Here is a 12,604-nt window from a genome sequence, read left to right on the forward strand (position 1 = left end):
TGGTTTAAGTCCTATAAGAACTTTCAGACAGAGCATCAAGAATCTCCAATTTAAGCCAAAAAGCTTAAAGCTGGTATTTCGTTTCCGCGAGAAAATATGTTACACATATGTCTCCGCGTTACTTACTAGCATTGGACTAGCATGAAATACCAAAGTGATGCAGAGCGATTTGAGTCATATCCTTGTAATTAGAACTTCAAGGGGGACAAAGGCAGTTTGGTTTGGACAGGTTAGTTATGCTTCATCTCAAAGCTGCTTGTATTTCACAAATTCACGGCAGAGGGAGCCAAAAAAATTATTTAGGCCTCCTCGCACTTCAGTTTATTTATTTATTTGTAGGTTTTGGAGGCTTAACCTGGGATTTGAGCCCAGGGACCTTCGATTTGTACAACCGATTCAGATGTAATATATATTGGAAATTCAACATATTGAAATTAAAGATCGTTACACTTTTTAAGAATTCATTTATACGCATTCCGGTTCCCAGCGCCACTGTGGTGAATTGTACCAGATGAACGCGTCAAACGCATAAAATAATTTTGGGAAAGTGAAGCACTATTTTATTTGAATAACTTCGATAAGTAGCCCAACGCTTTGCCTAGTAAGCCACCTAGCCCCCTGGGTAATGCATTGGTCTGCTTTTGCTTTACAAGGCCTGGTTTTGGCCCTGATACTGAAACAGAATTAAATCGTACGTCTATAAATTATATAACTTTAATAATACTCTGTGACCGCTATAACCATAGTGCACCTTAGGTTATCATAGCACATATGAAGGGATTTTTGGTATTGGCAACGGCATCAAAAGTAAATATTTCCACTAACTACATGGTTTTTGCTAGTTACGAGTCCACGGCTCCAACAAGTAAACGTGGTTTCATTCAAATCTAATGATCCGTCATTGGCCGTGGCCCATCCTATTGGAGTTTAATTCCGCTGTAGACTTAAAAGGGAGAGAATTTTTATATTTTCTAGATTTTTCCACGTAACGCTTATCCTTTTCGCTCAATTAAAGCAATAAAGCATACGCAATTAATCACGACCATTTATAAAATATGGGGAAAATAGTAGATGAATGTCAACCACTTCTCCTACGAAAGTACTAATATATAAAGCTTTTATATTTTCTAGCTGGATGCAAACCCGAGAAACATTTGTCAGAAGTATTCACCAGGAAAAACTTAAATCGTTTATTACTAATATATAAGTTATTTTTGATAGAGTATTCTTATTTTCCTAAAATAACAGCCTGTTTTCCAGAAATTGTAAAAATTACGAAGCCCCTAAAATTCAATTTGCAAACATTTCGGTATTTTATGCTTAAAATAGCGACAAAGTTAAATGAGGAATAAATCTAGTCATTTGCATTTCAAATTATGTCCATTGAAGCCTCACTTAAATTTCCAAAGTTTTTTTTAAAGGATGTTCCGTTTTCTCTGCAATATACTGCGTCTACTGGAAGGGTTATTATGCTACAGTTTAAATATGATACATAAATAAGGGCAAAATTATTGTAAAAAGTAATCATACAAGCTGCAAGAACAAGTAATGGATCCACAAGTGATGTTCAGAGACGCAATCATGACGAAAAACTGTCAGAAATCCATTAAAAATATGAGTGCAAAGAACAAACAGTATTCTATTATAGTGATGTCCAAATGAAAATCTAGTAAAGCTCTAAATCAATATAAAGGATATGCAAGTTTCGCACTAAGGAATTTATTTTATAAATATAAGTAGTATTGAGGGGAGGACTATGAATTCAAGATTATTCCTGCAACTGGAAGCCGGAGCATTTGATAAAAAAAAAACGTTTTACTTACGTCTGTCTAGGAATCGGAATGTTCCCATAAACCCCGAGTTATTTCCCGGCTTGCGGTCGGAGTGGAATTCGAGGACTAGGCCGTGGCCGGAACTGAAGTGGTGGTGGGGTACGTCTGCAATGCCACCACACAGCACGCTCGACCAGGGGGTGTACTCGTTCACCTCCGGGCGTTCCAAGTGCAGGAAGAGCTTGACGAAGTCACCGCGGACGCAGCTGGAAATAGAAAAGAATGAAAAATTATTTGTTGAAAAATTCCACGACTCAGCGCTGATCCAAATGCATACAAACGTCATCACCAATAGAAAAGTGGCACTTAATTTATGGCTGAATCGTCTTTCATAATATTACCATATGCTCGAAAATTTAATAGGGTAATATGTGATTTTTTATTTCCTGGCGAATGAAACTGTTGAAATCTTATCGGGTTTTCGTCAGGTAAGTTTTTCTTAGGCCAACGACGATGGCTGTCATTAGGACGATGGCAGACACAGCCATCGAAACGTCGCGTTGGCCCACAAGTAACTCACTTGTTGGAAAACCCGAGAAGATTTCACCAGTATCAAAAGTGAAAGTGTCGAAACAAAATCAAGTTGACCAAAATCATACCTTTCTCTTTAGTTCAAGCAATATGTTTCTTCAGAGTTTAACTAAAAAAATGGATTTTATCTTGCACAAGTGTCCTAAGGTACCAAAAATATTCATCAAAATTCTAAGAAAAGATAGCTGGTTAATTTACACAAAGTGGTATGCGAATGTAGAAAAAGCATTACATTTTCTGGAGCTGTCGCGGACCCGGATGGAATATTTTATTTTCAAATAATATTCCATAAAAAACTACAAATAATAAAATAACATAATAAAATTACAAATGGATGTTTTGAGCCAATATCTGGTGAATCATAGAAATATTGACGTTACCCTACCTATGTCACGAGGTTAGACCACTAATGACCACAAATAGGTTACCTAGGATTTTTAATTAAGGGCATTAAATGCCAGCAATGTAATATTACTAGCATTAAATGTTTCATAAAAAATGCTTAAATACGATTAAAAGCTTTTTTGGTATCAGCCTGCTCTGCGATTTCAATTTGTGGGCGATTAAAATGTTTTCTTTAATTATACACTCAAAATGGCCATAACTGATTTTTCAAATTTATTTAAAGAATTTTCATCTGAAAAGTATAAAGTACATAGTTCAAGTAAACTTACATTTCCTAGATAAGCCAAACCAAATTTTATCTTTCCTCCAACAGTGACACGCGACCTTAATTAGGTCTGAATTAATTTATATAACAAGGTAAAAAAGAATAAGGATTTTTGTCTCCATTACTTTTCCATGCGTCCTTTTCACTACTCAGTTATTTGCATCAACAGTTCCCAAATAAATTGAATTATAAATGCTAAATTGAATAATAAAATGAACAAGCAAAACATGAGTAGTCCATTTGCTGCCAAGATCGTCACCGTTCATATTCAAAATACATGTACATTAAACTGCCACGCTGACATCATAGCTCATAACATTGTCGGTGAATCTCACAATGGCGAAAATTTGTTTGTTTTTTTATGTAGTTTTTCAACTCCTACACGTTTTTGTGATGCTCACTAGAGAAAGTGTTCCTCAAGATTCGAGTAAACAAATTGAATTTGCACATCAAACAAAAGCTACAGCTATTTGCTACTTGAGAAGTGCTTCTCCTAAACCCATGCCGTTTTAAGGTTTCATAGTTGTTTGAAGCGATTAACCCTTTGTTTGTAATCCAAGCACTGCATATTTCCGCAAAATAACCGCTCGTAAAAAACTTCGGAAAAAAGGGTCCTCATTCCCCCATCAAAAGAACATTCTCTCGTCAATAAAAGCTGCCATTTGCCATCCCGATGCCGCAAACCGGAGTGGTTAGAGCGTTTATACCCGTCGTCTCGTGGATTCCGCGATAAAGCACGAAGTTGTGCTCCTGAATTTTGTGAGAGATAAACACACTCAGATATTTTTCCGATGGTTAGGATTTTTATCTAATCGAGTCAAGTATGAGACACTGAGAATGACATCTACACAAGATGGTAATACTTTTTACCCCTCATTTCTAAAATTTACAGCACAGCAGATGACTGAATACCACAGGCTTAACATTGGTTGTTATTCCATCATGACAATAAAGTTCTTTTTTTGATTTCTCTTACGTTTTTGTATTGAAAATTTGTATTTTTTTCCTCAAGAGTTATACATTTGTATCTTACTGTACGGCTATAATTTTTTTCCTCTTTATACATTTAAATTAAATTCACATGATATGTGTTTTGCAACTAGTCATTTAAAATAAGATATTTATGCAGTATTAAAATTAACAATTTTTGTGACTAGCATTTTATTAAAATTTGAGGATTGCAGCTTTCACACTGGTTTCAACCACTGAAGTAACTTAAATCTCCGCTATTACCTTGCAGCCAAAGCTGTACATTTAAAATATTTTGGAGTAATGAATTTGATTTTTATTTTAATTCTTCTCACGGGAGTGAATGGGGTAATTCTATCATCTGCTCACCAGCCCTCAGGTAGATGTTTCATATTACATCAAATTCCACCTTTGAATTTTTTCATCAAGACCCTCATTTACATCTGAAGCAGCACCCTAGGTCATTGTCGATAGAGCTCTCTTGTTAGCATGCAAATCAGTGTGTCCTTTAATGAATGGTGGCCCTGACTTTAAACAACATTGATAATCGGAAGAGAAAAACGTGGTTATTAACTAAGGCAGAATGGAGACTGAAGCTGATCAGATTATAACGACCTAAACGCACGCTCGGTGAAAAGCTATGAAACACGTTTATTACCAGAGAGATGCCAAAAGAGATAAAAAGCTGCTTGAAAGAAATGGAATATAAATTTAATGGTACAATTTTGGCCCACTTTACGTTCTTTATGACCCGAGTTGAACTACTGACATCTTATGGCCAACAGATGTGCGCGAGATAGTGTTTGTCATTTATGCACCTTTACTTCAATTTCTAATATTGATTTGAGGAAGATATGAGCGATTTATAAATTGTCCTCATAATAAAAACGGTTCCTCATTCAAATAAAATTTAGGTATAGTAGCAGTAATGACACATATTAATTCCTGTAATTTGATCCTAAGTTATCAGAATTAGTAAATTTTAGGAATTACATCGTACACTATATGAATTAATGAATTGTGTTGAAATGCAGTCTAAATTATAAGACCCAAGCGTTATCATAAAAATTATAAGATGCCATTCCTTTGTTTTCGTATTGAAATAAAGGCGTTAAAATCTCAAAACACAATAGAAAAACTGAACAAGCACTCATTAATAAATTCTGAATCCATACTTTCGTTGATGTCGCATGCATAGCGAGTCAACTAGAGTATTTTATACTACCGATTCGTGAATGGTAAAAGCAAATCTGCAAAATATAAGAATTTTTTTCGTTATTTTTAAAGGTAAAATATATTTATATAATACTATGTACTGCAATAAAATAACAAGTTATGTTTTAAAATGACGACCTCTGATAAAAATGTAAAAAACTGGAAATATTTAAGTTAATGTCTAAAAAAAGAGATTTATCCAATATTACAATATATAAAATTCAAATATTTTGTCCCACAATGAAGCATAAAGTTGAGCACCTTTCAATTTTGTGAGAGATAAACGCACTAAGCAAGATATCTTTTCCGATGCATAGGATCTTTATCAAATTGAGTCAAGTTTGAGATGGTGTAAACGACATCACCGGAGGATGATAATAATTGTGACCCCTTAATTATAAGGTTTTCAGCACAGCAGATGGCTTAATATCAATTTTCCATGCGAGAGTAAAGGCAGTATCTCCATCTTCTGCTCACCATTTCATGATTAGTTTCATCCCCTTGTATACGCATTAATTGCAGTCGTTGAGTACTTGTTTCTCATAAAGCCCATAATTTAAATGTGAAGCGTCACTCTATGTTTTAGTCCATAGAGCTCTATCCTATTCCTGGGGAACAGAGAAATTGTCACGTGCTCGCCTACTTACCAAGAAAGAATAACTGACGACAAAAATTCACTATATAAAAAGCATTACTAAAAATGCAAAAGTTGCTTTTATGGTTATAAACCAAGTTTATGGTTCTTTTCATTGAGCACAATGACAGAAAAACTCAGTAATATGCGGCTTCCAGTAAGAGGAAATACATTCCGGAATATTCTAAAACCACTCCATAATTAGATGTATTGTGACGCAAAAAAATAGATGAAATTTTTAGTATCGGCGCGGTCTCCGGTAGACAAGTAGAAATGTTGGCCGTTCTTACAACTGACGCTGGAGAGTGCAAAAAAATAGCTCCCTTTTTCAGGTAAATATGTAACGGAGTGGAGAGTTTTCGACCCCATATAGCGAAACGTGAAAAATTTACAACAGGCCAACCTGACGGTAATAATTCAGGAAGAGAACACGGCATTCAATTCCGTCGGAATGCGCACCTCGTTTTGCGACCGAATCGGTGACTTAATGACCAGGGAACATGGGGAATGGGGAGATACTCAGGAACGCCATCAAATAAGACGAGAGGGAAAAAAATTGGATGTAGATTCCCGATGCTATTAACCAGAAGGGTCGAGAGTCGTATATTTAAATCGAAATCCAAATGCCTAAGAGGTGAAAGGGAAAGTAAACGAGGTTTGCGAATAAAGTGGCCCATAATTAACTAGTACAGAATCGTCCATCCTTCTTCAGAGGAATCTTTGCTCGTTATTGACTCACTATGAGGCAAAATCCATAACTTAACTTTTATATTTTTGTAATAAATGTAAAATGAAGGAAATGATAACTTCTACAGGAGTATTCCACCAGAGTATCCATATTATACAAAATATAAAAGATTATTATAACTTGATGCATCTTAAAGCATTATATTTAGCATATACCCGTATTTTGGTAAAAGGCGCTAATTGTAGACGAATGAATTAAGTAGTTTAGAGACAAATGGAGCTAATGGCATACTGGAAGAAGGAAAAGCAGTCACGTAAGTCAGGAGAGTAAGCAAAGGCTAATGATTTATAAATGGCAAGAATAAAGGGATCCCATATGCATAATTGAAGGACCAACACGAACTTGTAAGTAAATAATTAAGAATGGACTTTAACAGTTGCTAGTGTATTTTAGTGTCTCCTTTTTAAGGAAATTATTTTACCTAGAAATACAACACAATTTTGTTCTGGTGCCATGCTATGAATTTCCATTGCATTGTAATTCATGATTGCAAAATCCGATTCTAGATTTCTTACACAAAAGCGCACTCGGGCAACCGGTTACCCATTAGAAAACTAAAATGAAAAAAAGATTAATGGTGACTCAGTGACTTATTTGATTTGATCAACACATGCGAGCCTTGCATAAATACCTTCATCGTTTTTCAGTTTTCACGATAAAAGTAGTAATTACTATGAACTCCGGCCTCGGTGGCGGCGGGGTAAAGATCTCGCCTGCCATACCAAAGATCGTGGGTTTGAGTCCCGCCTGGGTAAGTAACCCTTACCCACGGCATGGACGTTCGTGCACGTCTGATTGTGAAATGGTATCAAAACCCTGATGTAAAGGCCGATTAACGCTGATTTCGGAGGTGTGGAAATAAACAAAGAAGTAAAAAAATAAACACTCTTCTGTCGCAACTTAAAGGGATGAAATATTCACACAAGTGTCTCAGTTATTGTTCGCTTCAAAGCTGCTATTCTAGGAGTGAAATAAGAAAAGAATGATAACTTATTAATTAATGTATCTCATACTTTGTAAATACTAACAAAGAAAAAATTGTTTTTCTATCATAATGACAAATAATGGACACACAAATTATTCAATAACGTATGCCCTTTTAGTTATATATAATGATAAATACATCGGAGGATGTTTGAGTAAATACAGGTTTAAAGAAACCCTCAAATCTATGGATAAATTTTATGCAATGCAAAATCTCAAACAGTTTGAAAAGAGTTCGTAAATTCATATTGTATGCAGAAAATCGGTAAATTAACATCTGGATGAATTCCAAAAAACGCTACCAAATCTTGAGTGTCATCTGTGGCGGCATCAAATGATAAAGGCAATATACAGAAATACGTAAGCTTTAGTATAATTACATAATTTCTCTTCTAGTACGTCATTTTTTCTTCATATTTAGGAATTGCAGTAATGAAACTATGCTGAACGGAAGTAAAAATACCCTGAAGGTATTTCTCAAAAGCGCCAAACAATCGAGAACTTCGATTAAAGGTATCTTGAAATACGTCCCGAAACCACTAACTTGCCATCGGAGTCGTTCCACGGAGGGATTTAAATAGCGCAAGGACGGAAGACAAGCGATACGGCGGAGCGAAAAGAGGCAGGAGACAATTACAGGCCAGGATACGGCAGGATCATAGATCGGGGGATAAAATGAGACCCCAACGTACTTTGGGAAAGGGAGAAAGTGGGATAATGGAATCAGTCGAGGCTGAAATATGGATATTGTGGGGCGGTGTCGGCGTAGAACCATGAGCAGGAGGCTGAAAGGGCTTCGAGGAGAAGCTGTGAGAGAGAGAGGCTATTTGGAGAGATTATAAGGGACGGCGCAAGGGAAGATGGGAAGTTTGGGAGTCGAGGAATGGAAATGAGACACGCGATGTAATGGCGTGGTCGTAAGGTGTGACTTCCTGCGATGATGTAGGTGCAGTTCATACCATATTTATACCACAGGAAACAAAAGTTTAAATTCACGAAGTTTGTGTATTTCTCAATCGGACTTCAGGATGATTTTAATTCAATCATTTTAGGTTCAGGAATTGAACCGCGGAAGGAGTCCAAATGACCCATTTTCATCTTTTCTTAATTTATTTGACTATTATTTATTCAAAATTGTTGATTGTTAACATTTATTTGAGGTACAAAAAGGATATTTTAATGAATAAAAAACTTAATCCTCGTTTGATAAATGAATAGGTTTCCGCGCTATCAAATACCGTTTTCTTTGGAGAGTCCTAAAGAACGTCATAACCGTACCCAATAGCACTCTTTCGCGAAAAAGCAAACGCCATGTCAAAATGAAATAGCTTGCTAACAACGTATTCGCTGCTATTGAACCAATAATGTCTTCGTTTTATCTAAGGAAAATACTCAACACTCCATCTACATTCATGTAACAGCAATAATCAAAAGAAATCGAACAAAAGTACGTACTTTTGACTGTTGAAAAACAATATGGGCCCCTGCTAGCGTTTAGGGCGCGCGACTGCTGACGCAATACTGTTACACATGTTCATACCTGCAAGCTGCTTACTATATTCCCTTGCATACTCCTCTATTTCCTAAAACTTTTCTAATACGACGACTCACTACCGTACCCTGCTATAACCATACCCACTGTAGCCTATTCCGCAAACTTATGCACTATTCTAGATTTCGTGCTTTCCGGCGAATGGCACGAAATCTTTCTTCGTCTACCTAAACAGGGATTACGTACTACCTATCTATGTCAAAATGTATTTTTTATAGACTTTAAAAGACCTTAAGCTGCATCTTTCTGTCAGATATTAGGAAAGTAGAAGAACGCTTATTTGCTGTTATTAACATAAGATGCTTTAATTAGCCTAACAGTTTGATCTTGACCTTCAATCAGGGTAGCAGGAACAGAAAAGATATATTAACATTGAGGGGGATCGTATATGTGATGGCTAGTGTTAGAATACTGGCCAGCAGCTTGCATGTCTGAACCTGTGTCACAGTATTGCGTCAGCCGCAGCGCGCCATGGACACTAGCAAAGGCACATATTAATTATCAACCGTCAAAAGTATGTATTTTCGTTCGATTTCTAAAGATGGTATTTGTTACATAAATATTAATAGAAAATGGAGTTTTTTTTCGATATAAGATATACGTTACAGGTTTAATAGTAGTAATTATTTTGTGAGAAAGTTTTTTTGTATCGACATGGCGCTTGATTTTTTTTTGCGAAAGAGTGCTATGACTACAGTTGTGACATTTTTTCTGGGTACGGTTGTGACCCAAGTAAAATTTGTTTTTTTTTAGATGCCAAGAATATGCATTAGAAATACTTAAAGAGGACCATGTGGTATTAGGGTGGTCCTCATTTTCAAAATTTTCGATATCGCGGGAACCAAAGGGCAGAAATGAAAGATAGTTGAGGTGATACACTAGAAACGTCTATCAAGTCGTTGAAGAAGACCGAAAAGTGATAGAATAATCCGAGGGTAACATCATCTTCAGTTATGCCCTTAAAAAAAACTCAAAATTTGAAAATTTTAGTGGGATGCGGCACGTTTTCCCAGTATCCAACAGCAAAAATTATTTTCATAATTTATTTGCTCACCAAAGTGAACAAAACTGGGGGCTTCTCAAAAGATATTTGAAAACCTTGAAAATAAGGACCACTATAGTATGGCATCTTGCACTATGAATACGGTTATATAGAAGTAAGACGAGAGAATACTTTGCGGCCAGCTGCGTGGAAGTACAGAGTTAAAGAGTAATTTGCCTGTCTTTTCTAAGATAAGAAAACGCTATTACGTTCGTTAACGCTATGGCTTGACGAGTCCTAGCGCGGGCGAAAATAAAAATATATTCAGCATGGGGTTTTTCACTCAGAATAACCCGTTTTCGCCTTTTGGCAGAACAGCAAGAGCTATCAAAATACTTAACACGTGGCGCGGACATTTATTTTGGACTATCTCTATTTGGCCTTTATATTTGGATAGGATTCCCTTAAAGCAAGATTAGAAATGTTTACTCAACTTCTCAACTAACTTAAATGAAGACAGATACAGCTGGAGCTACAGAGTTTATGTGTAGACTGACGTTATAATTTTAGATGCTGCCTTATTAATTGTAAATTATTGAAGATTATTTCCCAGATTTTATTTATTTTGTAAATGAGTTTCAATGATTTCAGAAAGGAGAATATTTTGTATTATGTTAAACATTTCTTCTAATTAAAATTATCTCAGAGCATTTTAAAGTATTTTAGAAACCTGTCACAACCGCCCTTGGGGTGTGGTCTGTAGTGACATGTATTATTTTTTAATGACTTGCTCCTATGAGCTAACAAATGCATTCAGGGACAAAAATTTGATTTTTAAACGCATGATAATGTACAAATTACATCAAGAAACACTCTTTGATCCACTTAGTAGCCTACTTTCAGAACTAAGAGCGATTAAATGAAATTTGTCAAAAATGTACCCAAACTCCCCTACTTCATGCACAGCACTCCGTCTGTCAGATGAAAATTAAACCGTGGTTTCCTTGGCACCTCCCTTTAAAAGCAAGCTAATGCCAACGTTGAATTTTTCTTTCCCTGTCTTCCCTACCCTTTCCCTCTCGGCGTAAATAACGTTAGCTGTACGTCGCCTCCATCAAATATCATACCATTAACATTAAGGTTATTATGTTTAATTTTAATCGTGGCAAGATAACCCAATATCAATAACGATACTCTTTATTTAATAGAATAGGATTAATTGGATGTAACGGAAGCAGAGAGAATAATGATAATTTAATAGAATGACACACACAGATTTATGACACGGTGAGCATTGGAACATTATTGGATAAATTTAAGAAGTGTAGAATGAAGTGCATCACCAGAATATACTCTTTAAAAAATTCCAAATAATTTCTTAGGTTTAAAACGATACTGCACCTTGAAATTGATCAAATTAAAATGTGTCGCGAATATATGAGGAATGAATTTTCATAGCAAGAGCAAGGAACGCGTAAATCATGTTAAAATTATTTGTGTTAAAATTATATTTTAGCTATTTATGCCCCATAGCATGTTCATAAGCCTTGGCGGTAGCCAGACTTTTAATCATCCGCTGAATAAAGCATTCTTTGCTAATATCTGAGCTGCTCCCAATTTTCCTTCATCAAAGGCCGCTTGCATTAAGGCTTCACGGCACTTCTGGGAAATTAACCAAATGGCGATCAGTGGAATAAGCGGAAAGAGCGCTCCCAAAAGGAATATGATTTTCAAGGCAAACTGTGCGAGCAGCCATATTTCAGGCACCATTTGCGGCCTCGCAGATGGCAGCGTCACAAATCACGATTGTACTGGGTTTTTCTTTACCGCATGGCCTTGCGAACAGTGTAATTACACCCGGTACTACTCAACAGGTAAAAAGTGTGCTCTTACCCGCAGTAGTTAATGTCCATTGCGGTATACCGACAGCTAAGGTATAAATGATTTCAAGCCTATACTAGTGGATAAATCTTCTTAGTACGAGACTGACTTGAGACAACGAACAAAGTATATCAATAATCGAAATCATTCACCGATTTGCTCATAATTGTACATTTATCGAAATAATCTTCTGTTAGTTTTTCTGCAACTTTAGCTAATACACAACAAATGGAGTGAAACAACTAGATAAAGGTTTCCATTCATAAAGCGACATTTTTTGAGGGCAAATATTTTGATTAGTAATTTAACTACGAACCATGAACGCTGGGAAACGTCTAATCATGGCTTAGTGAAACATATTCTTAAAAGCTCATGAGCTCAATGAACATGCTCTACTGCGCTGTGCAATATTAGAAATGAAACAGAATGTTTTATTCAAATTTATTGGGCACAATTGAATGCGACGGGCAAAATCACGGATCCCGTGGCATATGCCGGTGTAAAAATGTCTTGTACGAGTTAAAACCAAAAATAGATAATTATGTACTCAGATAGTTAAACTATTAAATCAATTTGTACTAATTTATCCTATATTAAAAAATAAAG

General features: G+C 35.9%; 1 protein-coding gene across 1 annotated transcript in view; it reads right to left on the reverse strand.

Annotated features, from left to right (window-relative positions):
* LOC124170947 (suppressor of lurcher protein 1) overlaps nt 1-12,604 on the reverse strand; it is a 1,281,814-nt gene that overhangs the window by 856,288 nt on the left and 412,922 nt on the right. The window contains exon 5 of the mRNA XM_046550025.1: nt 1,824-2,038. Within this exon, the coding sequence (XP_046405981.1) occupies nt 1,824-2,038 (215 nt within the window). The remainder of the gene's footprint in view (nt 1-1,823; nt 2,039-12,604) is intronic.

This window comes from Ischnura elegans, chromosome X (genome assembly GCF_921293095.1).
Source record: "Ischnura elegans chromosome X, ioIscEleg1.1, whole genome shotgun sequence".
Classification (NCBI taxonomy): Eukaryota; Metazoa; Arthropoda; class Insecta; order Odonata; family Coenagrionidae; genus Ischnura; species Ischnura elegans.